The sequence below is a fragment of the Pelodiscus sinensis genome, chromosome 1, assembly GCF_052426305.1.
Source record: "Pelodiscus sinensis isolate ZL-2025 chromosome 1, ASM5242630v1, whole genome shotgun sequence".
NCBI classification, from domain to species: domain Eukaryota; kingdom Metazoa; phylum Chordata; order Testudines; family Trionychidae; genus Pelodiscus; species Pelodiscus sinensis.
The window spans coordinates 245016397-245043466 of record NC_143052.1 but is presented as its reverse complement, the minus strand read 5'-3'; the positions used below and the strand labels follow the sequence as shown (position 1 = coordinate 245043466).

Sequence of the window (27070 nt, the reverse complement as noted above, 5' to 3'; positions counted from 1 at the left end):
AAGCCGCCATTTTTAAAAGCCCGCTGGTTCGAACCCCGTGCAGCGCGGCTACACGGGGCTCGAACTAGGTAGTTCGGACTAGGATTCCTATTCCGAACTACCGGTACACCTCGTTCCGTACCGTACGAGGTGTACCAGTAGTTTGGAATAGGAATCCTAGTCCGAACTACCTAGTTCGAGCCCCGTGTAGCCGTGCTGCAGGGGGTTCGAACCAGCGGGGTTTTAAAAATGGCGGCTCCCCGCTTATGCAAATGAAGCCCGGGAAATTCAAATCCCGGGCTTCATTGGTATGCCTACATTACTCCGCTAGTTCGAACTAGCGGGGTAGTGTAGACATACCCATAGGAATCAACTAAGTACAGCTGTAAGATGTGTGGGGGAGGGGATGTTGTGGAGTGTATTGTCCTTACTTTTGGATTGACTCAAGACATAAAACTTCCCCATGGTGCTGTCATATATTTAGATGTCAACATAACTAAACAAAAAAATGAAATCCAATATTAAGTCTGTGAAAAATAAGGGAAAACATTCCTTATTTCTTTTCTGATTAATTTACTATTACTATTTCTCATTTTCTAGCAAATCAGAAAGCAAATAACATGTAATCATATGCTAGGTATCAGAAGTTTGAAGCCTTATGTAACAAGAACTGAACTCAACTGTTACAATACAGAACGAAAAATAGTATAGGAATTCAAGGAGCTGGTAAAAAGATGACTAATGTCCCAGAATTATTAATTGGATTTACTAAATAATCTTAAGGGAAGTGGTTACAGCTTCAACGCATTTTAAGAATGTTAAGAAATTAAGTGTCCTAACTTAAGTTTGACAGCTGATCCCAGGAAAAGCTGTATGATACAACAAAGTACTTAGATTATGAGACATCTTCAAAGCAAGTTGAACTACTTGTAGCCAGAACTTTTGTTTAAAGACTTTGAGGAGTCTTACCACACTAGAATACTTCACCTGCTGCCAGCTATGCAATCTAGTATCTCCAGATCTTCAACATATAGTCAGTGGCAGGAGGTAACGATTAACTAAGAAAACAGCCTGTATACAGATGTGGGTTCCCAGCTTTATTTTTTTTAAATCCCACACTTTTAAAGCATGGGCATACAAATTGTTTTCTAACCACCATTAAGTATGCCCCCTTACGCTTCCTCTCTTCCGTGATCCTGGACAAGGCGTGGGAAAGCTACGATACTGCAAGTTCCACGGAAGTTCCTTAGGAGTAGCCAAGTGGTGTCTGCTTTGACTCCAGCACGGACCACCCCAGACTCGGGGATTAGAAGCAGAAATAGGATGTGAGCATGTGTAGCCTTCAAAGAGCCGCCTAGGGGCTATTGCACCGTCAGGTTTCGCCGCGTGCCTATGAATCGCAACATGTTGGCTACTTTTCCTTTTTTTGGAGGGGGGAATGGACATTCTTAGGCCAGAGGTTGGCTCAGAAGCGAGTGGGAAACATCCCCCAGTGTAAACCCACAGACATGGGATCAGCTGTACCTGCAAGGGGCACCTGAACCTCCCCGCCCCCTTGCTGCCGCTGCCAGGTATCACTTTCTAAAGCCAGGTCCGGGCAAAATGGGCGGGAGCCGGGGGGCTCCCAGCAGCGGATCAGAGCCCTGCTGCATCCTGTGTAACCCCATCCGGCCAGGCTGGCCTTTCCCCCTCCACCTCACACAAGTAAGGGGGGGGTCTTGCCCCCAGGACCACCGTGCCCCTTGAGCCTACGCTCCCCGGATGGCGGGCAGGGAGGGCTCCCCGGGAAGGGAAGCGGGCACGTGCCCCGCACCAGGGTACTCACCGCCGCGGCGGCCACCTCGCCGGGCTGCTCGCTGAGCAGGAGCGCCGCCAGCACCAGCCCCACGCCCCGCCACAGCCTCATGCTGCCGCTCGCCCCGCGACCGCCAAGCAGAGGGGCTCCCGGGAAGCGCGCTGCGGGCTCCGCGCCTGGCCCCCTGCGCGCGTCTCTCCTCGGCCCCGGCTGCGGCGCCTCTAAAGCCAGCGAGGCGAGGGGCTGCCTCGTCCCCAGCCTGTGGGCGGCTGCCGCTGCCCCCTCCCCTCGCGGCGGGCGGTGGCTACTGTCTGGGAGGAGACCCCGCGAGCAAGAGGGAGGCTGTCCAGTGCCGCGTCCCCTCGGCCTCGCCCCCCACCTCCGGCCAGTCCCGCGCCTCCCTCCGCCAGCGAAGGGGCAGTCTCCGGCCTCCCCCCACAAAATCCCCCCCAGGCAGCCGGCCGGGAGAGCACTCGGCGGGTCTGAGTCCGGCCGCTCGCCTCGCTGCGGGGACCGGCTCTGCGCCCGGCCTGGGCAGCCGACAGGGGGTGAGTGTGGGACCGCTGTGGGGAGTTGAGAGGAGCCGGGCGGCCTGGCGCTGCGAGCGGGGCGCTCCCACCTGGCGCTGGCCCGGCGCGGGGAGAGGCTGGGCTGGGGAGAGCCCGGCAAAGGGCTGTGCCCGGCTTGCGGCTGCCGCGGTTAGCAGCGCCTCGTTTTCTCTCCAAAGCAGCGCTGCACCTCGGGCGCCCTCCCGGGCAGCGCCTCCCACTCTCCCGAGGTGCGCCGCTGGGAGCGCCCCTCGCAGCCAGCCGCACCGAGGTGGGGATCGCTAGGGGGACGGGGAAAGACCCGCTCTCAGCCCCTGGAGTCGAACTGCGCAGCGGCTGCGGGACCTGCCCCGTCTCACCCTGTTTCTCCCTCTCGCTCTGCGTCCAGGAGCTTTTCTGGGGCGGCAACGTTTGGGTGCCCTGCAGCGCACGGGAGACAAAAGCAAGGATGGGACGCTGGCGGTTCCTCGTCTCGCATTGTGCTCGTTGGCGGTAAGTGGCGTCCTCTCCATTAGTCATGTCACGTACTGATGATGGGCACGTCTCTCATCATCACCTGGCAAAATGCAGACGAGTGCTCTTCCAATGTTGAAGCAAAATGCAGGACAATGTAGCATTTTAAAGACTAACAAGATGGTTTATTAGATGATGAGCTTTCGTGGGCCAGACCCAGGGACCTTGTCTTCACAAGAGTCTGTCTCACACTCCGTATCGCTGTATCACACTCTGGGTGCTACCGCCCTACAAATTCTTCATGTTGCCTTTCTCCTTTCTACTTACAGGGTTATGCAGGTCCTGCTGCTCTTGGGGTTGACCTCGCTGTTAACTGGCAGAGTAAAAGCTGTAAGTAAAATGTGTTATCCCTTCATTGGAGGGGAGACAGGAACAAGGAGGGGGGCAGTATTTTTATTTGATGTGCCATAGAGCAAGGACATTCCATTTTCTTTCCCAAATACCTAATTTATCTGTCATTTTGATTTAAGGGAAAAAAAGCCAGCAGATCACTTGCAAATTAGCATCTTCAATATGTTTCGTTAGTCTCTAAGGTGCTGCAAAACTACTTGTTGCTTTTTAAGTTTTTCCAGATACACACTAACTTGGCTATCCCTCTGAAGATGTTGTTTAACAGAAATGCAGCTTCTTTCACTGTACTGTGTTACCGTTTGGGGTTTGTTGTATTCAGTCATTACACCTGTTCAGATCAGATTATTTGTTAAAGCAATATCAAGTCATTACAAAATTTGCTCAAGATTATCTTCCTTTGTGGCCCAAGAAAAGCCACTAGATATGTGGGGAAAAAAACACATTAGTATAACAGCTGTGGAGCACAAATGTGGGAAATTAACCTATGGATAAAATGATAAATGTCACTATCTGAGCACAGTCCTAATATGTAGATTGAGTGAGCACTTAAAGGTACTGGTTTATGTTAAAAATGAAAGTGGCATTTATAAATAAATACTTTTAAAATGTAATCTAGTCTTATCTCCAAGAGGAAGTCCTTTAGGAAGTTAGGTGCTCTGTTGAGCAGATGCTAGTGAACATCATGCTGTGGTACTTGTATAAACAGGATTTTAGAAATAAAACTATCCCAGGCCATATTGTACTGCCCAATAAGTGAGGAGGGGTTGTGGGTATGGAGTGTCTGGGGCACTAAAGGCCTGTTCCAAAGTCCAGTGATTTCAATGAGTTTTAGATCAAGCCAGCAGCGGATTTAGGGTAGGGCGAGCGGGGCGGCTGTCCCTGGCCCCGCGCTTCCCGAGGCCTCGCACATGCGCTGTGGCACCATAGCGCATGCGCTGTGTCAAAGGGGGGTCCCCGCGAAATTTCGCTTCCCTGGGCCCCGCGGTGCTGCCCTAGGCCCCGCGGCACTCTCATCCACCCCTGGATCAGGCCCTACTACTCTGCCACCCCTTGTGCTAATGAACTGTAAAAACTTGATTTATGGCTGCTCCTGCACAGGTGCCCAAATGAGGGTCAGACATTTTGACACCCATGCAAGGTCAACTATGCTTTGACCATTTGGGCTTTTTAGAGTATCTTACATAATACTTTGGCTTCTCCTTCAATGCCTTTTATGGCTTTGCATGTTTTGAAAATCTGTGTGATTATATTTGGGTGATAAATTGGCATAACAATTTAGGAAAGAGAAAGTATTAGTTTTCACAGTATTTTGAAGCAGGTTTTGTAATAATAACTATTTTGCACTCAAGTTTTAGCAGCCTTTTGGTTTCTTAGGCAGTTGCTTATCCTCTGTGGAAGATTATGGTTGGATCCATCTCCATCCTGGTTTGAGAGGAAACATTGACTGCAGTAGATTTTGGATCCACTGATATTTTGTCATCAAAGGAAAGTGAAGCCAGGGAAAAGGAGGAGCAAGGAGCTAAAATGCCTAATGTCACATGTCCCTTTTGCTAGTCATCTCCTCTTGACAAAACACTGCTGTATAGGGATGTAAGCGAGTAGTCGACTAACCGATAAGCCTAGGCCCGTGGTCACCAACAGGTCGATCGCGATTGACTGGTCGATCGAGAGGCCTTGACCAGTCGATCGCGAGGCATCCTGTCCGCCCCGCCTCCATTTCCCTCCCAGCCCCTAGAAGTCCCACTACTTACCTCAAGTGAAAATGGAGGTAATGTCGGCTTACGGGGATGGACAGAAGTCCCGCAGCTTAGCGCCACTTCCGGCGATTCCGGAAGTGCGCTAGCTGCTCTGCCGGGTGTACTGCGAGAGGGAGCATCGGCTCCCTGCACCGCACAGGAGGGGTGAGTCAGCCCCGGGGGAGGCGCGCACGAGGTTTCCCAGCGTGCGCAGAGGTGGTCAGCGCGCGTTGGTTTCCCTCGGGGGGGGGGAATCCTGGGAGGAGGCAGATGCAGGGGACTCTGCCTCTAGTGGCACCCCACTCCTCAGCCACAGAATGCTGTCCCCATTCCCGTCCCCATTCCCCGAACTCTGTCCCCACTGGCTCTCTGTCCCCTGCTGCAGAACCCTGTCCTCTGCCCTACCAGCACCCTGTTCTCTCTCCCCTGCCCCCAGCCGCAGAACTCTGTCCCCACAAAATGTATAATTATAAATGCTTCATTATAGATTTAAATAGCATGAATAAAAAACAGACCATTTATTTCATAACTATAAACACGTGATTTTAATTTTATGTATCGCATAATTTAAAAAAAAAGTGTTTATCAGAGTGTGTAAGTAAGGGTTGGGGATAGCAAGTGATGGACAGGAGGAGAATAGAGAGGGCAGGGCTTCAAGGAAGGGGCGGGGCGGTAGATCTTCAACTGTTCTGAGATTTAAAAAGTGATCTTCTGTGTAAAAAGGTTGGAGAACACTGGCCTAGGAGTACCGGTTAGTCGAGCAACTATTTGTATTCCCACCCTCCTTGCTGCAAGGGGATGGGAGGAAAAAGGAGCTGGTGCTGGGGGAAGCTTGCTTGCCTCTCTCTCTATCAGAAGCAACAGCACAGGGAGTGGGGGGCTGCTCCAGCAGCAACCCCTGTCCCTGGGGGTTCTTGTTCCATTCTGGAACCTCCCATGGACAGGGGCTAAAATGCCTAACGGAGGGGAGAGATAGCTCAGTGGTTTGAGCATTGGCCTGCTAAACCCAGCATTGTGAATTCAGCCCTTGAGGCAGCTGTGGCAAATCTATGAGGGATGGTACTTGGTCCTGCTGTGAGGGCAGGGGACTGGACTCGACCTCTCAAGGTCCTTTCCAGTTCTATGAGATGGTGTATCGCCATATATTATTATTTTTTTTTTAGGGACTGCTGCTGCGAAGCAGCCCCTGTCTGTGGCGGCCCAGGCTGGCTTTGGGCAGAGGCTGCTCCATGTGGGCAGGCAGCCCAGTCGGTCCCAGCTCACGCCGGGTTGGGACCTATCCCTGCTGTGGCTTTGCAGTTTAACTGTACTAAAAGCTGGATGGACAGACAGATTGGCTCTTACTACGTTTAAACTGCAGAGCCGCTGAAGAGGTAGGTCCTTGAGCAAGGACTGAGCTGGGTTGCCTTCCCCTGTCAGCTAATTGAATAGTCGATAAAAATTCTATTGGCTACTTGATTAGTAAATTAACCACATTTTTACGTTCTGTTAACATTTTAACTACTACTGTGCTGTGCAGCATACGGTGACCGTATTTCCCTGTGCTGAATATGTAACCCCTGGTAAAATTACTCATATTCTGGCAAGTTCAATGGCAATCACTCCTACAGACGTCCAAACATCAAGTTGACTGAGCCCCTGTTAAAAAGAACTCCTGTGTAGTTGGATTCTTTTTGTTTACCTTATTTTTAAGGCTTTAGTGTTCACACAGGAAGGGGTGACACATACATACACATTGTCATAAGACCCTGTCTCACTGATGTGTGTGTGTGTTTGACCCACCAACCCTACCCAGTGTTCTCTGTCCTCCATGTTTGGCTGGCCTCTGGGATAGACCTACCTCGCCTGATACCGGCAGCCTACCAAGGCCGCAAATTAGGACAGTGGGGTGCATGAAGGGTCACATGTTTCCTCTCACACCCAGATTTCTACCAGAGTTCACACCAGAATGTGACCAGCCGCAGCCTTTTGGTACTACGTGAGAAAGAAGGGATGGGAGTTGCTTCCAATTTCAGAGAAGGGGGTGGGGAAGGGATGATTTGGCTGTATTTTTGCATCACCTCTTCCCTTGTCCCCCTGCTCCCATGTGTCTGGAAGAAGTTTGTTCTTGCCTGGCCGCACACTGTCAAAATACAGCTAACTTCTCCAGGCTGCTACTGGCTACTAGCATAACCCAACCACCCCCTGTCTGCTGTCTACAGTGTGGGCAGGAAGGAGTTAAGCCCTACTGAATGAATTGTGCACCAGGACCCAGGGATTCTGTCTCTAGGGGCTTCAGTGAAGCAGGGTGGAGAAGTGGTTAAGCAGGGGTGAGTATCTAGGGTGTGGTGGGCAAAAGCCACTCAGTTGGCTGAATCCAGCCCACCTAGGGCTTTGATATGAGGCTGTTCCAGGCCCCACCCACCAGCACATTGCCTGGGAGCCGGAGTTGCATGAGCCCTTTGAATTGCTTCTATTTAAAGGGCTTGCACCTTCCCCACAGTTGGCAGGCTACAGCCACAGGGAGCACACGAGCCCTTTAAACAGAAGCAGTTGAAAAGTCTTGCGTGTCCCCAGCTCCCAGGCAGTAGGCTAGCAGCGAGGCTGGAAGCAGTGAGCTCTTTAAATAGCAGGAACTGAAAGGGCTTGCAGCTCCCATCTCCGGCTAACATGATGCCTGAGAACCACAGGGGAGGCACAAGTCCTTTTAACTCCCGCTATGTAAAGGCCCCACCCCTTTTGTTTGAGGCCACCCTGGGGCAGCCTGCAACCACTTCAAAAACTTTTGAAGTGGCCCCTACTCAAAAATTATTGCCCACACCTGGTCTAGGGGACAGAGCAGCACAATAAGGGAAAGAAGGACTCTGATAACCATGTTCCTGGTGAGCTCAGTGCACCAACCATAAGCTGATTCTCTGCTCAACTCTGGAGAAGAATGTGCCCTGCTTGGGGGAGATATGGAGGGTGCAGGGGAAGGAGCAAAGGAGAGAGAGGGCAGCAAGAGGGGAAGCATGTAAAGGGCTAGTGGGTGGGTGGCAGAGTCAACATGTGACTAGCTGCTGTCTGGCACCTGTCCACACTCAACAGCCACAGTAGCTCCCAGCCAGTGCCAGCTGGAAACAGGATGGGAAGGAGGGTGCAGGGCCCCGCTGGCTAAGAGCTGGCATGCAGCTGGGGCTGCACTGCTGGACCAGTAGGGGAATCGGCCATCCACACCTGCTGCATCTTAACCCCACCACCAGCCTTGTACACCCACCCATGTCACTGGACCCCTCTGGGCAGTGGGAGTCTGGTGAGCAGGGATACAGTCAGCAGCACAAAACACCAATACTGATAGGGGGAGACAGAAAATATGGGACACCTTCACACGGGCTTAAATACAGAACTGTCCCTTTAAAAACGGGACTTCTGGTTCTTCTACGGCTCTATGCTGTATGGGCACAATGTGTAATGTATTAGAATACATATCATTATAACATGTCATGGCAGCAGAAAGGTGAGTGGTAGAAAAGGCAAGCACAGGGCATGTTTGGTAAGCCCAACAGTGAAATGACTGGATTGTCATAGGAGTCAACAGCAGCAGCAATGACATTTGTCTTTTCAGTTCCATCTCTGTTACACTGGGATCAGTGCTCTCAGAGCAATCCACCAATAGTCAATTTAGTGGATCTAGTGAAGACCCACCATATTGACCACAAATTGCTTTTCAGTCAACACCTGAACTTTACTCCCTTACCAGAAGAGTAAAGTAAATCAATAGGAAAGTTTCTCTCTTTATCACCCCCGCCATAACTCAACCTAAGACACATCACTTCCAGCTACAGTCCTCACATAGCTAGAATAGCATACCTTAGATTGACTTCCTGCTGTAGTGTAGATCTAGGCTTAGATAGAGTGAAAGTTGAGACATTATTTTCCCAGGGCCAGCAAGATGAATGTGAGGATGAGTGTAACTGGAGAAAGCAGCAGTATATAAGTGACTAGTGGGCAGCTGTAGCACTACTGAAGATTGCTCCCATGGCACAGGAATGGGATTCAGGGGAGCATAGTTCTATGGCTGTGGCCCAGAATTTCTATGTAATGTTGGGTTACCATCATGTCCCATCTTCCCTCTTTCTTGCTGTATACGTATATGTCTCATCATATTTACATATCATGTAATAGACTTATTATGAGGATTTATTTATTGCTGTTTATAAAACTCTGAGATACTCAAAAGCTGTTATAGAAGTAGACACTATTATTATTTATTGTTTATTGAGAGAGATCTGGAAGTCTGCACTCTACATACATATACACATGGACAAGGGAGAAGGCTGAGGTTAGCAATTCTGGGGAGGTGGGAGTGCAGAGGGAATCACAATGGATGGAGGGGGAAGCAGAGGCATTTGGGAGATAGGTATAAGAAGCAGCTGGAGAGAGATTAAGTAAGGGCAGGTAGGCAAGGCAGGAAAGGCTGAGGGGAGATTATTATGGGACGGGGTAGAGTAGAAATAACAGGGTATGGCAGAACTTTGTGAGCTGCTTCAGAGAATTTCTAGACTAGTTCCCCATGCTGGTCTCAATGTTGGGGGTGGAGGAGTGTGAAGGGAGACTAGAAAATAGGAAGGCAAATGTTTAGGGGTGGGAGAAGAAGAAAGAGGCTACATCTAAACTACGATCCTCTTGTGAAAGAGCAAATGCAAATGGAGCACTCATTTGCATAGGTCGTGCTCTCATTTGCATTTCCTCTTTCCCTTTTGCAAAAACAGAGGTTTTTGCGCAAAAAAGCGCTGTGTACATGGCACCTTTTTGCACAAAAAAACCCTTAAAATTGTGGTGAGTAGTATGAATCAGAAGAATTTAAAACAATGTAAATGCTCAGTTTGTTTAAGCAAATAGAACTTTGGATATCAATCACGAATTTATGAACATTTACAGCTCTCCTCTTTTTCTGTGCTTCCTAGACTTCTTGGATTCCATTTTTCTGTTTATGCAGAGCCTTTTTAACCTATGTTATCTTCCCCCAGTTCACACTGTTATCTTATCTAAATCTTCCCCCAACGACAAAATGACTTTTAATAATGTCATTACATCTCTTGATGCATTGATTACTAAAATTATACATCTTTCTAGAGATTTAGGTGCCCTATTTAGCATTTTCTTTTATAGGATTTTAAGTGAAGGCTTCATTTATTGTTAGCTGCCCCAAGGGGGCCACTCAGATGGGAATTGTAGAGTCACAGAAAAGAAAAGAGTTAAATGCAGATAAAAGAATTGAGGTGACATGAGAATGAATGTGCCATACAAAGATTATGCAAAAATAGACTGCAAGACGTAGACAAAGAAAATAACATACACTAAAATGGACATAAAAAGGGAGAGACTCTTGGCCAAAATCATCCCTTTCTATGTAACTCCATTAATTTCAGGAAAGTTGTCACAAGAATGCATTTGATAAGTGGGTTATTTTTCTTGATTCCAAAAATAATAGGAGAAGCAAAGAGATAAAGATGGGTAAATAATAACACTATGGGCCAGATGGTCCCTTCCAGCCCTATATTTGTATGATTCTGCTACCCTCATTCATTAAGTAACCAGTGAGAACAGTTTAATGTGAAGAATCTGACCCTTTGTTTGCAACACACAAAGGCAGGAATAAAAGGAAAGAATATTTGAAGGAGAGAGGGGGAAACTTAGGTCCATTGTGGTAGACTCTGTAAAATGTAAAGAATACATTGCAAACTTAGGCCAAAGTCTATCCTCAGTTACACTTGCATAAATATGGAGTAATTTAATTGACTTGGAGTTACTCCTTATTTATGCAAATTGTAGCAGAGTAAAATTTGGCCCTGATTTATATTTGTCAGATTTTATGAGGAAATTAGACATACTCACTGAATTGAATATGGCAAAAGTCTTTGAAGGGCAGAGAAGTTGATCCCTGAATATTTCATCCTTTTGTTGGTGTTCAGACTATATTCACCTTAATGTTTCTTCGATTCTTCTGGAAAAAATATTGGGAGGATAACAAGGGACTGATTCTGCATTCACTCACACCAATGTGATGTGGATCAGGAGTAGCACTACTGATAATAATGCAGTTATATTGTTGTAAAACCCATCACTGGCGGTTAAGAATCAGACTCTGGACTTCTATGAATGAGCTTTCACTTTCCCTAGAGTTAGAGATCTAGAGATCTAGAGTCCTAATTGTCTGTGTATGGGAGTGGGAATAAAGATGTTTTGTCAGTGACTCATTATGGTACCCAGGGGCGGCCTGTGAGCCTAGGCGAGCTAGGCAGCTGCCAGGGCTCTGCTGGCCCAGGCGCGCGATGATGCTGATTGCATGTAAAGGAATAAAATTGATTTCTGTCTGCCAACAAAAGTTATTTATGGGAAGATTACAACTATAGTGTTACCTTTTAAATCACGTCAGTAATTTTTAAAGTTTACTCTAAATTAATGTTCTCAGATATGAAATTATTTTTTATTCTTTCTCTTTGCACTAGTACAGTCCACTTGTTTGAACACAGTATTTTTCCAAGCAAAAAATGTTGGGCAAGGAACAGAACTTCTACCACATTATGTCACACTAATCCAGGATATTGGGATATTCAAAGTAGATTCATTAGATGAAGATTTTGCCTTCATCTCACTGTGGGTGTGCCAACTAAAATGTCAGGAAAGGCTGTGTCTTCTCTTTTTTCCTTCTCCCTCAGGGAAATACTGTGCTACTCTAATTGAGCTTTCTTGTTAACAATGTTGACTGTGTAGGAACATAAAGTGCTGTACATGTTTTCAGTATATTCAGACATTTAGCAACATAGCGTTTTAATTAATTTTGATCCAGGAGCTGACAGAGGCAGTAGCTCCAATTCATGATAGAAGAAAAATGTTGTATCATACGGATGTTTTTTGACTGATTAAAGAGAGTTATTGATAAATTTCAAATGGTCTCTTTGTTTTCATTTGGAAGGATGGAGGCTGTTATAGATGATGATGGAGGGTAGAAAATAGAATGTCTCTAGAGTCTATGAGGAAAAATGTGGGAGCAAAGGGCATATAAGGATATAGAAGAATAAATAACCGTGAATACTATATGAAGAACTCTATACAGCAATAGTAGAATAATTGGTGCAGTTCATTTACACTATTTTCAGCAGTCTCAAATGCTGAGTCTATAAAACACTAAGGTGATTTCTACACTACCGTTTATATCACTCAGGAATGTGAAAAATGTCACCCCTGAGGTACATAACTTATACCGACATAAGCATCAGTATGAATAATTCCTGCTGTCGTAGCTACCAACGCTTGTTGGGGTGATTTAATTATGCCAACAGGAGACCACTCTCCTATTGGCTTGGAGCAGTGACATGAGAAATTGTACAGTGGCACACCTCTGTACACTTTCTTGTGCAGATCTAGGCTAATACAGGCCTCCATTGCTTTTCACCATTCTATTCTTTATTGTTTATTCTTTCTCCATTACCATTATACACTAAATGGAAGCTTAACACTGGAACGATAGTAGGCTTTTTTTTGTCAGAAATATTACAGTGGCTTTTTTTCTTGTTTATGATAAACCAGTGTTTGTCAAAGTGGTCCACAAAACCTCTTTGAGAAACATACTATCCGGCTGCGCCAGTTTGTTTACTTACCAGCTCCACGGCCACAGAGTCTTGCAGCTCCCATTGGCTATGGTTCGTCATTTGCAGCCAAGGGGAGCTGCGGGAAGCCCCACACCACTTCCCACAGATTCCTTTGGCTGCAAACAGTGAACCAGAGCCAATGGGAGCACAAGGCTCCATGGCTACAGCACCAGTAAGTAAAAAAACTGGTGCAGCCGGTTAGAGTGTTTCTCAAAGTGGTTCCATGGACCACTTTGAGAAACACTGTGATAAACATACCTAGAGCTTGATAGGTGCATTTTATGTATGTAAAAAATAATATTTATATGCATGCACCAAAAAAAAAGCTAGCTAGACATTAATTAGCAGTTTGCATTGACATTCATATAGTCACTATTTTCTTCTCTGTATTAATAACTTCTCTCATCGTTTCAGGGGAGAGGACCTCTGCTAAAATTTTGAACTTTTAAGTCATCAATAAATGTGAAGAAAAAAGTTTTTCTCCTCTTATCACTGAAAATATAGCCCAGGAAACAACAAAGCCAGGGCAATGATTTTTTTAACTTACTTACACCCCATAAAACAAACCTTGCTCTCTAATGTAACAAGCACTCTAAGGCTACGTCTACATTGGCCCCTATTCTGTAATAGGGATGCAAATGTAGCACTTTGGAATAGGCAAATCCGCGGGGGATTTAAATATCCCTGCTGCATTTGCATTTTCATGGCTGCCGCTTTTTTCCAGCTTGTAGATAAGCCGGAGAAAAGCGCCAGTCTGGACACGATCCTCCGGAAAATAAGATCCTACTTGGAATAAGAGATCCTCCTGAAAAGAGCTTATTTTCCGGAGGATCGCGTCCAGACTGGCGCTTTTCTCCGGCTTATCTACAAGCCGGAAAAAAGCGGCAGCCATGAAAATGAAAATGCCGCGGGGGGTATTTAAATCCCCCATGGATTTGCCTATTCCAAAGTGCTACATTTGCATCCCTATTACAGAATAGGGGCCAATGTAAACACAGCCTAAGGGTATGTCTACACTACAGAGGTTTTTTTCGGAAAAACAGATGTTTTTCTGAAAAACCTCACTTACATCCACACTGCAATCGCATTCTTTCAGAAAAAAACGAAAGAACTGTGGGTTTTTTCTGACATTGGTAAACCTCTTTCTACAAGGAAGAAGCTTTTTCTTAAATGAGCTCTTTTGGAAAAAGGCGTGGGTGGATGGAGAAGAGGGAGTTCTTTTGAAAGAAGAGGAAAGAGGAAAAATCACAGGTGCCCTGATGGCCACTCCGCCCATAGTAATCACAGCTTACATGTGAGATAGCGTCCATTCAGTGTGGATGCTCTCTTTTGGAAGAAGTTTTTTCGGAAGATCTCTTCCAGAAAAGCTTCTTCCAAAAGAAGCCTATAATCTAGACATAGCCTAAGTAGCATGCCTATGGGAAACAGATGACATTTTTATCCTAGTTGTTGTATGAACTCCACCTTTAAGATTTCTAATGGAAATTTATACCTCTCCACCAACTAATACCACCTTTATTAATTGTAAATATTTCTTTTTCTTCTAATCTGCACATTTTCATTTGGCAGTATATTTCTTACTCCATCATCAATGACATTTTTGAGGTGGATATATTTTGTGTAGTGATATTCATGTAACTGCCACTGGGTGAATTTGAACTTGGGACTGTAAGTGGTCTAAGTGCCACTACATGGGACAGTGTGGTTAGGTATGTGTTACATGAGCATTGAGAGAAACTAAGGAAAAATAATCAATTGTGCTGATTACCAAAGATGTGTTTTCTAGGACACTTCAGAGATCATATTTCATTAATTTTAAAATTACAGGCCTGGGCTTATAATCTTTTTTTTTTAACATAACATGAGTGTATGAAGATTACTCTGGTAAATAAGGATTGGGACTGATTCTTGGTAGTCCTTAGTTATAAACTTTCTTGCTTAAGGTATCTCCTCCATCACAGGCTGATGATGTTGCCTGTTGATTGTTTTAAAAAGTATACTTTTCATTTGTATTTCAAGGGGCAGCTAAAACTTTTCTATTTTTGGTAAGGGCAATACTGTTTGATTGTAATTTTTCTAAAATAGTATTTCAAGCAGTTGAAGGGAATGGAGGAGTATCTGTTCCCTAAGCTTCCCTATACCAGTGATTGCCAAGTTAGTAGGAGTTTTGTTCTTGTTTTTTCATGCTTATGCCTCATTAGACATGTATGGTCACCTCTGTACCTGTCATATATTATTCCACTAGCAATGCTGAGTGTATCTGCATCTGCTTTGAGTTTTCTTCCAAGTGGTTTTCTGAAACTTGTAGGTCAGCTGTTAGTGCATGATCTGGTAGATTCAACTTAATAGATAACATTCCACAACTGACTGAGCTGTGCAGTCCCCAGAAGGCAATAGTTCCTGGCTCTGCAGGAAGGTGACCTATTCAGTGCACAAACTGACCTACTGCGGAAGCCATAAAATTGAAAACAAACTTGTTCTTCTGCTGAGAGTTTAGAAACTTCCTGTTAGAAAAAGAACTCATGCAAATTAGCTCTTCACCTTCTGTGCTGAAGTAGTCCCAGTTCTCAGGACCTTCCGTGCCCTTCATTCCCTTCATCCACAGCCTTGTAACCATTTCTAGTTTAGAGTAATTCTCCCATGTAACTGCAAAGTTTGAGGATATGGAGGTTTCCAGTTCAGTCTTCTGAATCTTGAGATACTGAGGAAGAGTCATCTACCAGACTTCAGAAATACTTATAGAGCAAATTCTCCCCTTTATCCCCATAATGCCAAAATGGGCTATCCCCACATTGCACTTACACTGTCCCACCTCTCCTCTCTTTTCACCAAAGATTATCAGCCTCTTATGAGCTTCAGTTAGCATGTCCACTGTGTTGCTCTATCTGCTTCATCCTGGGCATACAGTTACCAAATAGCAAAAGGTCCACTGTATTTGGACTGCATCTCTTTTAAACTTTTATATTCAGTCAGCTGGTTACAGTTTCCTGGCTTCCTAAGTATCTCTAAGGCATTAAGGATGCTAAATTGCGGTTATCTGGCTAATCGTGTAATCAATACAATTTGTAGCAACTACATGATTAATTGATAAGGAGCCGCTCTGCAAAGCCACAGCGGGAGGGGGGTAGCTCCCAGAGCCAGGCTCTTACTACATTTAAAATGCAGAGGCACAGGGTCCCAGACCAGTGAAAGATGGGACTGCTCAGTCCCAGCTCGTGCTGAGTCCAGCAGCCCCTGTTCGGGGCGGCCAGGACTATCCACAGCTAAGGGCTGCTGCCGGAGCAGCCTCTGCGTGTGGGCAGCCCTGGCTGCTGTGAACAGGGGCTACTTCGCAGCAGCCTCCTCCCTACCCAGCCTCTTCCCTCTTCCTCCTTTTCCCCTGTGGAAATGGTGCTGAGGGAACTGGCTTTCTTATACAGAGCAGCAAGGGGGTGGGGAGGAAGCAGGAAGCAAGTAGTCAGTAGTCGCTAACATCCCCGTACGGCATCATGGAGTACCTTACCCATGAGAATGAACAGTTCAACACCGTTCCCAATGTGTTCTGGGCTGAGTCATAGACTGAGGAGTAGGCAGAATGGAATGCCTAATTCCCTTTCAGAACTGGGAATAGCCTCTGGGGCTTCAGAGCATGGGAAGCCTGCAGATCTCCCTGCGGCCAGCAGCCAAGATAACATCTGCTGGAAATGACCCAAACATTTCTGCCTTAAACTTAGAAATCTTAACTGATATTTGTTTTTTTTTTAAAAAAGAGCAGGAAAATGTTAGAGAAACCCTTAGGAAACTTAAGGTCTGGGGCCTGATTATGCTCAGCTTCTCTGCAGGAGCACAAAAGGGTAAAGAAGGTGAAAGCAGCCCACATCCATTGCCCCCTTGTGCACACATGCAGAAGAAGGTGCAGTCTCGGTATTCATCAGAACACAAAGGCTGCTTTATTGGTATGTGAAGACTGAGGGCTTAGAGCTGCCACTTCATCAGATCGCCAGCATTGCTGTCCATGTATATAGTGTTTGCTTCATTCCCTGTTTTTCCCCTGATATACTGCAGAGTTGCTGGGGGCTCTCTACTGCCCTCAATGTGGAGCTGTGCTTAGCGGTACAACTGAGCTCATAGAAAATGTTAGATGTGTAGCAGTAGATGAAGAAGCAATTCCAACTTCACTTTCTTGTTTCTTTGTATTATATATGGTTTGCAACACAACAACAAAAAAAGGGGTAGGTTTTAATTCATTGAACATGTATGGCTAAATTCTGAAGACCTTACTCAGCTCTCTGATGACAGAAATATATTCTTCAGCATGTACAAAAAACGGAGCTAATGAGTGCAATAGAATTTTTTTAACTAAGAAGTAAGGGTTCAGCAAAAGTTTTTTGTTAAAATAAGACATGCTGAACATATGCAAGACTTACTATTCTTAATATTTGGAATGTGCTTTATAACAGTAATTATGAATCATTCACCTGAATGGGAAGTTTATCCACACACAGTGCAACTATGTGGTATTTAAAACATGATGTAATTGCAGTTTATTACAATTGGGAAGCAAGTTTCCTGACAAATGTATGAAGAGACTGTGATGTCTTGATGAAACCCATTTCGTCCAAAGCTATGTCATTTTTGAAAAGTAGGTAGATTAAAAATAACCATGTTTTGATAATGGCAGTGTTCACACAAACTGACAAAAGCAAGGGGAATCCAGAGCATTCTCTTCAATAGCTTCCTTTGTCATTCCTAAGAATTAGCAGAGATGAGCTTCTGTGAGAAGGGGAGTGCTTCTGGGGGCTTACAAGTGAACAAATAATCTAGCCAGGCTGCCTAGCAGGCTTCCACTCCTCACTGAAGAACCCAGTGATTGTCATTCACTGGTTTCAGCTTCACTCTGTATCCACCCTTTGATCTCCTGCTGCATGGAAAGCAAGTAGAACTGTACCTCTGCCCCAGCCTGCCCACTCAAAGAGTATTGACCCACATAGAGTGGTCAAGAGAGGGGGTTGTGCAGACAAAGATTCTTTTTTCCCTCCTGATTCCAGAACAAAGAGGACAGTGTGGAGATGAGTAGAGCCAGTGGCTGTCAGTATGTACAATTGCCAGGGGAGCAAGAGAGATCCATGCTCAACTGGCCAGCTTGAGTTTCCCACCCATTTCTCTCTTGACTTTTCCCTTTGCGTCCATGGCGACTGTTTTAATTTCTTTGGCAGAGCATATCACTTCTGGCCTGTCTACCAAGACTTTAATGTTGCACTTTAATGATATTTTTCTGCAATCGTAGGGGGTAGGGAAAGCTAGTTCTCAAGACTCTGCTTTTCTCTGGTCTCTTGAGCTAATGGAACCATAACACTTCCCTTTAAATAGCTGCGCTGGAAAGGGGAAATATGTGATAGCTGTCTGTATTTGAATTATCTATATTAGAATTATCGAGAGATGCCTGTAGAATCTGTGGGCTGCTGGATAATCTGTATTCATTCTAGTGGATCTAGATTGTTTTTTTAACATAAGCTTCTTAGTTATCAATCTATATCATACTCATCAATATGGTCTCTGAGCACCCTGCAAAACAGTATAGGTCCACTGTGTGATTTAATCCATGTTGATCCGTTTAATCAGAGCGCTTCTTCCACTTTATGGGAGAGAAAGGTTTCCACTAACAATAGCAATGATAATGACAGTAAATAATGAATGTTGCTGTTGTCCTCCAGGCGATGAGATGAGATTTGTGATCATTCTAATGTCTTGTGGAAGGGAGTTTCTAAAGCAGGAAAATTTTGCCTTCTGTTCTCATCCTTCTGGTCTAGAGATCCATTGTCCCTCAAGAGCACAGTATTGTGTCAGATCATGAGTACAGAGCGAGTGAGCACTGAACTAGCTTGAGCTCAACACATGCATTATCTGAAGATATGGACCAGAACCTTGTATTTGTTTCCATGAGAACTCAATCTTTGTCTCTAATGACATGTTACCATCACCCTACCTATGTTACTTAATTAGTAAACTGTCACAGCAGCTGGTCTCTTGTTCTTCCCTGGGAACAATGCCTGGCAATAATTGAGCTGGAAAGTCACAACTTCATGGATCACTGTGGCTAAGTCAGCTACTGACAGGATGAATCATAGCTTTGTGGCCAGTCATAGATGAAATAAAGCATTTTTGGAAATAGATCCTATTTAGGAATCTAATTGTCGCTTAGGACATTGAGCTTGCAAACTTGTTTACATGATTGGAGTTGGAGCTTCTTGAGTTAGGGTGATGCTATGATTATTACTAGTTCTTCTAAATGTTTCTTTTTTCCAGATAACATTTACCTTTCCTGTGTTTCAGTTGAATCAACTGTTTTTCAACTACACATTAATCCCACTTGCACACAAGGAGAGATGGACCCACAATACTGTTAGCATTTCCTGTGATGGACTAACTGTTGGGGTGTCATAGTGTTAGAATTGAAGTCATCAGTCTTCTCCTTAACATAGCAAAAGTTTAATAATTATAAATACATCTATACTGCAAAATATGTGTAAGTGCAGAATGTGCACTTATTCCAACACTGTAAAAATACATATTTAGAGGGATTAAATGACCACAAAATTGGGCGGATTCTGGTTGGTCAGATAAACATCCAGAAGTCTGGATGCTTATTGAGGCTCCTAGAAGAATCCCTGAACTTTCATCTTAAAACCCACCAGCAACCCAGACACACGTTCCCCCCCCCCCCCAATGACTTTAGGAAGAACCCCATTCCTCATTCATTGAAATAACAAGTCAGTTCTCACTCCATTGCTCTTAAGGTCTGGGCTGGTTTCCTTCAAGCTCCTTTGACCACCAAGGTCTTACCTTTCTTTCTTCCTCCTGGGTTCTCCTCAAATCCCAATCACACCTGTTCAAGGGAGCCAACAGCCTCTGCTGGGCAAGGGGTGGGATGCGCCAGTTCTGCGCTGCCAGGAGCAGGTCCAGGGCAGCCAACTCTCAGTGCCTCCCAGAGCACACTACGTGGCACTCTAGCAGTGATTTAAAGGGCCCAAGGCTCTGACCTACCTAGGGTTACCAGATGGTTTAAAAAAAATACCAGACACACTTGATCTCAGATGGGAGTCAGGGACCATCCGGGAGTGTGTCTGGGGGAGCAGGGCTGGCTGGAGGAGATGGGGGGGAGGGGAACCAGCTGCCGGGAAGCAGGGCTGGCTGGGAGGTGGTTGGGGGGAGCGGGACTGGCCAGGAGGGGGGAGCAGGAAGGGGGAACCGGCTGGCCGGGAGTGGGGCTGGCCAGGAGGGGGTCAGGGGGAGCGGGGCTGGCTGGGGGGGAAGAGCGGGGGCTGGCCCAGGCATACGCAGATCCCGGGGTGCTGCCCGTCCTGCGCACGATCCCAGTGGGGCGCACGGGCGAGTCTGGCCCTGGGGATTCCATCCTGCCCCACCCCCGCCCTAGCTACGTCCCCGCCTCTCGACTGCGGGGTTGCGGAATGCCTGGCTGGTAAACACGTTCACGCAGCGTGAGCATGTCTACCAGCCAGGCAGTAAGCAACTACATACTGATACTCATGATAATAATAAAAACTTAATTAGAAAATACAGGATATTTATATGTCCGGTATTTTCTCAAGTTGTTTCCCCAATAGGAAGCTTGAAATACCCGACTGTCAGGTTCAAAACCGGACACCTGGCAATCCTAGACCTACTACAGCATCCAGAAGCTCCTGGCCCCTTTGAATTACCAGGCCCTGGGACAATTGTTCCCTGCCTCTCTCCTCCCTGTGCCCCCCTCCCCACACCTCCTTGGCCCTGCATCTGTTCAGCTGCCTTTGCTCGCTGCTGCCTCCCCCTCCTGCTGAGGTTGCTTATTATTAAATACAGAGAAATCTCTTCTTATAAAAGAGAAAAGGTATTTTAAAATTAAAAAGTAGATTTTCCTTTTCCTTTGCTGTTTCAGCATTAACATAAAGAGGAGAAACTTCCATTGGGGCTCTTTCATGGTTGAGTTCAGTCTCAATATTTCATGCATTAGCATTTTCAGAAAGTCTGGGAAGTGAGGCCAACTGCCTCTTGATTCTTTTAAATATATAAAACGAACAAACACTAAGTACAGAATGGTTAACATAGCAGTCATTCTGTCTCTGATTACAGAAGTAGTTTGTTGCAGTCAGTTTCTCTTTGAAATGGAGTAGTCTACCAATAGATTACTTATTTTATCTGGGGATGGGGTGTAGCAATTGTGTTTTACAAAGAGAAGAAATCTTGGTCACTGCTAATCTAACCTATATCCAAAATTATTTTTTTCTTTAACGAGATAGAATAAAATCTTATGAACTCCTAACTGTAGGGGTACTACAAATAGTCTAAACATTGCAAGTTGGTGAAAAGTGTAATCAAGGTAACTTTCTGGTATCTTATTACATGACTTCTGCCTAATTATTAAAAAAAGTTAATTGTTATGGTGCCACAGAACACACACTCTTCTTATTTAACTATACGACATGGTAATTATTAACTGTAATACCGGGGTGTATCGCATCATCAGACTTTAAGCAAATGACACCTTGACTTAAATGTGAAATGCTGCTTCAAAATTAGATGTCTCCATATGGCCTAAAGCTTTCAGTTGATATTTAAATTTTGTTATTAAGGGCCTGATACAGACCCAATTGAAGTCAGTGGGCCATCTCCCATGACTTTGAACTGGCTTTGCATCAGGTCCTAAATGTTCAGAGTTCTCTGCTACTTTTCTCAGTTTCCTTTGTAATGTGGACATAAGAACATAAGAACGGCCGGACTAGGTCAGACCAAAGGTCCATCTAGCCCAGTATCCTGTCTACCGACAGTGGCCAGCACCAGGTGCTCCAGAGAGGGTGGACCGAAGACAATGATCAAGCGATTTGTCTCCTGCCATCCCTCTCCAGCCTCTGACAAACAGGGTACGTCTAGACTACAGGCTTTTGTCGACAGAAGTTTTGTCGACAGATACTGTCGACAAAACTTCTGTCGACAAAGAGTGTCTACACTACATTCAGTTCTGTCGACAAAGCAAGCTGCTTTGTTGACATGGTAGTGTAGACGCAAAGGACAGTTTACATGCAATAACACCTTCTGTCGACAGAAACTCTGTCGACAGAAGGCGTTATGCCTCGTAAAATGAGGTTTACCAGCATCGACAAAACTGCTGAGTTCTGTCGACGTTATGTCAACAGAACTCAGCGGTAGTGTAGACGCAGGTATAGTTTTGTCGACAAAAGTCCACTTTTGTCGACAAAACTCTGTAGTCTAGACACACCCACAGAGGCCAAGGACACGATTTTATCCCCTGGCTAATAGCCTTTTATGGACCTAACCTCCGTGAAATTATCTAGCTTCTCTTTAAACTCAATTATAGTCCTAGCCTTCACAGCCTCCTCTGGCAAGGAGTTCCACAGATTGACTACACGCTGTGTGAAGAAGAACTTTCTTTTATTAGTTTTAAACCTGCTCCCCATTAATTTCATTTGGTGTCCTCTAGTTCTTCTATTTAGGGAACTAATACATAACTTTTCTTTATCGGCCCTCTCCACACCACTCATGATTTTATAGACCTCTATCATATCCCCCCTCACTCTCCTCTTTTCTAAACTGAAAAGTCCCAGTCGCTTTAACCTCTCCTCATATGGGACCCGTTCCAAACCCCTAATCATTTTAGTTGCCCTTTTCTGAACCCTTTCCAAGGCCAAAATATATTTTTTGAGGTGAGGAGACCACATCTGTACACAGTATTCGAGATGTGGGCGTACCATAGTTTTATAAGGGGCAGTAAGATATTCTGTGTCTTATTTTCTATCCTTTTCCTAATAATTCCTAGCATCCTATTTGCCTTTTTGACTGCCGCTGAACACTGTGGAAGTTTTCAGAGAAAGGTCTACGATAACTCCAAGATCTCTTTCCTCATTTGTCGTAGCCAAATTAGCCCCCATCATACTGTACATATAGTTGGGGTTATTTTTCCCGATGTGCATTACTTTACACTTACCCACATTAAATTTCATTTGCCATTTTGTTGCCCAATCACTCAGTTTTTTGGTGAGATCTTTTTGGAGTCCCTCACAGTCTGCTTCTGTCTTGACTATCCTAAACAGTTTTGTATCATCTGCAAACTTTACTACCTCACTGCTTACCCCTTTCTCCAGATCATTTATGAATAAGTTGAAAAGGATTGGTCCCAGGACTGACCCTTGGGGGACACCACTAGTTACCCCTCTCCACTCTGAAAATTTACCATTTATTCCTACCCTTTGTTTCCTGTCTTTTAACCAGTTCTCAATCCAAGAAAGGACCTTCCCTCTTATCCCATGGCCATGTAATTTACACAAGAGCCTTTGGTGAGGGACCTTGTCAAAGGCTTTCTGAAAATCTAAGTATACTATATCTACTGGATCCCCCTTGCCCGCATGTTTGTTAACCCCTTCAAAGAACTCTAACAGATTAGTAAGACAGGATTTCCCTTTACAGAAACCATGTTGACTTTTGTCCAACAAATTATGTTCTACATGCTTCACAATTTTATTCTTTACTATTGTTTCGACTAATTTGTCCGGTACTGAAGTTAGACTTACCGGTCTGTAATTGCCAGGATCGCCTCTACAGCCCTTTTTAAATATTGGTGTCACGTTGGCTACCTTCCAGTCATTAGGTACGGAAGCAGATTTAAAGGATAGGTTACAAACCACAGATAATAGCTCAGCAATTTCCCATTTGAGTTCTTTTAGAACTCTTGGATGATTGCCATCCGGTCCCGGAGATTTGTTAACATTAAGTTTTTCTATTTGTTCCAAAACCTCCTCTAATGACACTTCAATCCGGGACAGTTCCTCAGATTCATCACCCACAAAGGACGGTGCAGATTCAGGAATCTCCCCAACATCCTCAGCCGTGAAGACTGAAGCAAAGAAATCACTTAGTTTCTCTGCAATGACTTTATCGTCCTTGATTGCTCCTTTTATAGCTCGATCATCTAGGGGACCCACAGGCTTTTTTGTAGGTTTCTTGCTTCTGATGTACTTAAAAAACATTTTGTTATTTCTTTTTGAGTTTTTGGCTAGCTGTTCCTCAAAATCTTTTTTTTGCTTTTCTTATTAAATTTTTACACGTGATTTGACAGTGTTTATGTTCTTTTCTATTTATCTCACTAGGATTGGACTTCCACTTCTTAAAAGATACCTTTTTGTCCCTCACTGCTTCTTTTACATGGTGGTTAAGCCACGGTGACTCTTTTTTAGGTCTCTTGTTATGCTTTTTAATTTGGGGTATACATTTAAGTTGGGCCTCTATTATGGTGTCTTTAAAAAGTTTCCATGCAGCTTTCAGGGATTTGGCTCTAGTCACTGTGCCTTTTAATTTCTGTTTAACAAACCTCCTCATTTTTGTGTAATTCCCCTTTTTGAAATTAAATGCCAGGGTGCTGGATTGCTGAGGTGTTCTTCCCACCACAGGAATGTTGGATGTTATTATATTATGGTCACTATTCCCAAGCGGTCCTGTTACGGTTATATCCTGGACCTGATCCTGCACTCCACTCAGGACTAAATCAAGAATTACCTCTCCCCTTGTGGGTTCCTGCACCAGCTGCTCCAAGAACCAGTCATTTAAGCCATTGAGAAATTTTATCTCCGCTTCTCTTCCTGAGGTGACATGGATCCAGTCAATATGGGGGTAATTAAAATCCCCCATTATTACAGAGTTCTTTATTTTGGTAGCCTCTCTAATCTCCCTTAGCATTTCAATATCAATATCGCTGTCCTGGTCAGGTGGTCGGTAATATATCCCTACTGCTAATTTCTTATTATTGGAGCATGGAATTACTATCCATAGTGATTCTATTGAACATGTTGATTCACTTAATATTTTTATTTCGTTTGATTCTACATTATCTTTCACATACAGTGCCACTCCGCCACCCAGCCGGCCTGCTCTATCCTTTCTATATATTTTATATCCCGGTATAATTGTGTCCCACAGATTTTCCTCATTCCACCAGGTTTCGGTGATGCCTATTATGTCAATCTCCTCATTTAATATGAGGTACTCTAGTTCACCCATCTTATTAGTCAGACTCCTAGCATTTGTGTACAAGCACTTTAAAAATTTGCCACTGCTTATTTGTCTGCCCTTCCCTGATGCATTGGATTCCTTTGTATGCGGTTGTTTGTCTGCTCTGGCCCATGGTTTGTCCTCTCCCCTCCTCTCTTTCTGACTACAGCTTAGAGAATCTCTATCAATGGATTCTCCTCTAAGAGAAGTCTCCCTCCGATTTACGTGCATCTCCACACCAATCGGCTTTCCCCCATCTCTTAGTTTAAAAACTGCTCTACGGCCTTTTTAATGTTTAGTGCCAGCAGTCTGGTTCCACCCTGGTTTAGGTGGAGCCCATCCTTCCTGTATAGGCTCCCCCTCTCCCAAAAGTGTCCCCAGTTCCTAATAAATCTAAACCCCTCTTCCCTACACCATTGTCTCATAATATACAGTCCTTGTATATTATACTCATGGACTAAGTATAATATACAAGGTAACAGCTAACCAGAACACACCTTGTGTGCTGATTTTGTTAAAAGTACAGTTGTTCAGTTTTCAGAGTAGTGAATGAAGTGTACAGCTTTACTAAAATGAATATTGAGTGACAAAGTGTTTATCAAATGTATGCATGAGTTTTGCTTTTGGATTGGTACATAGTCATTCTTCTTGTTTGTGTATTTCAGGTGAGAAACTGCTTGTGCTTAATTTTATTATAAAGAGGTTCAGTAATTTTTGCTGGAAATCAAACACTTAAACGAAAACTTTTTTGTTGCAATCTGGATGTAATTACAGATATTAAAAACATTTAGACTTCTTTCACAACTTTATTTAGATCCTTAGACTATAAGAAACATGAAAAAACATAGTTCTGTTACATTTTTCCCATCAATAATGGAATTTTCCTTTTTACTGTAGATTGGTCTTATATTACTGAGACCACACATGCCTCTAAATTTTCCTGCATATATTACTTTTTAATAGTAATTTGATGTCAGAGATCAGATTTACAGTCAGAATCCCTTGAGTCAATTCCTGTTTAAAATATTCCAGCTCATTTAATATATTTTAGGACTATGTATTGCATTAGATTTTAATTTTGGTATAACACTTTTACTAGCTAAGCATCGGGCCAGGATCACAGATAGGAGAATACATAATAGTCATCAATAATAATGATGCATGGAAAAAAACCTGACAGTTGGTAACCTGAGTTCACAAGAAATATTAATAAAATAAGGAAATATCAATTAGACTAAAAAAGACAGTGTTAAGAGGAGGAAAAGAAATATTTGAAAGTAAGAGTTAAAATGTTATAGTGTGTGAGAAAATCTAGAAAGGGAGTTCCAAGGAGCTGGAGCTAGGATTGAGGAAGTTTGGAATTAGAACAAATTCAGGTCATGATCAGAATTTATGAAGAATAGAATGAAAGAACTTACTAGTAGATGAGTAAAGCTTCATTTAACTGAGTTATTTGTAGATTGATAGATTTTTAATGCCAGCAGAGACCATTATGATAATCTAGGCTACATCTACATTTAAAAGAAAAGTTGGAAAAAGATACACAAATAGCGAACCACAATTTGCGTATCTTTTTCCACTTTTCTTTCGAAAGAGGCTTTTCCGGAATTTGACGTATCTACACGGTGCCAAATTTCAGAAAAACCTGTTATTTCAAGCCATCCCTTCTTCCTCATACAATGAGGTTTATAGGGATGGTGAAAGAACATATCCACTTTTCCAAAAAAAATTCGGAAAAGCGGACGCGTTCCTTGGAAGCAGCATTGTTTTCCGGGATACCTCTATTCCCCCCCTTCCTTCCGTAAAAGAGCTGTAGTCTAGACATAGCCCTAGGCTGATTTGCTAAATAACATGAAGAACATGTATTTTATCTAATGATTCCTGCATAAAGGCCATAACTTCTTGCTGACCTAGAGCATATCCAGTTTTATATAAAATTTCAGAGCAACAGAGAATTTACCACATCCCTTGGTAAATGATTACAATGGTTTATTATCCTTATTGTTAAAAATTTCCAGTATGCTGATTTCAGCTTTCAGCTGTTAGAATTTATATAGCTTTGTCTGGTAGATTAAAGAGTCTCGAGTATATTCTCCCTGTTTAGAGATTTGCAGACTGTGATCAAGTTGATACCATCTTTCTTTTCTGTAATCTTTTAACAAAATAAACTCCTTTTAGTCTTACAATGAAAGGCTTAATTTTCCAGACCTGAAATCATTTTCAGCAAGTCTTCTCTAAACCCTCTCCAGTTTTCAGTATCTTTTTTGAAGTGTGATTACCAAATTTAAGAATTCCAGAAGTAATCTCACCTATGCTGTGTTATGAAACATTGTTTAGGTAGACTCTCTGCTATAAATTGGAACAATATAGTAACTGGATTATGGGACAACCAGCAAGCACTGGGAGCACTCGCAGTTTTATAGATTACTAGAAGACTTACTCAGCATTGCCCTGGTCCTTCAGGGCAGGGGGCTGGTGGGGTGGAGTGGGGTGCAGAAG

The 27070-nt window shown here is 44.1% G+C and overlaps 2 protein-coding genes across 5 annotated transcripts in view; one reads left to right on the top strand and one right to left on the bottom strand.

Moving 5' to 3' along the window:
* The window catches only part of COL4A1 (collagen type IV alpha 1 chain), a 193983-nt gene extending 191134 nt beyond the window's left edge, over window positions 1–2849 (bottom strand). Inside the window, exon 1 of one of the 2 annotated variants that reach the window (XM_075918577.2) lies at window positions 2682–2849. In XM_075918577.2, coding sequence (XP_075774692.2) covers window positions 2682–2834 — 153 coding nt within the window. In that variant the 5' untranslated portion in view covers window positions 2835–2849. Of the gene's footprint in view, window positions 1–1804; window positions 2025–2681 lie in introns of those variants that run through there. The other variant, XM_075918579.2, reaches the window with a different exon arrangement.
* The window catches only part of COL4A2 (collagen type IV alpha 2 chain), a 248635-nt gene continuing 223736 nt past the window's right edge, over window positions 2172–27070 (top strand). For 2 of the 3 annotated variants that reach the window (XM_075918574.2, XM_075918576.2), the window contains exons 1-2: window positions 2717–2814; window positions 3105–3165. In XM_075918574.2, coding sequence (XP_075774689.2) covers window positions 2771–2814; window positions 3105–3165 — 105 coding nt within the window. In that variant the 5' untranslated portion in view covers window positions 2717–2770. Of the gene's footprint in view, window positions 2323–2716; window positions 2815–3104; window positions 3166–27070 lie in introns of those variants that run through there. The other variant, XM_075918575.2, reaches the window with a different exon arrangement.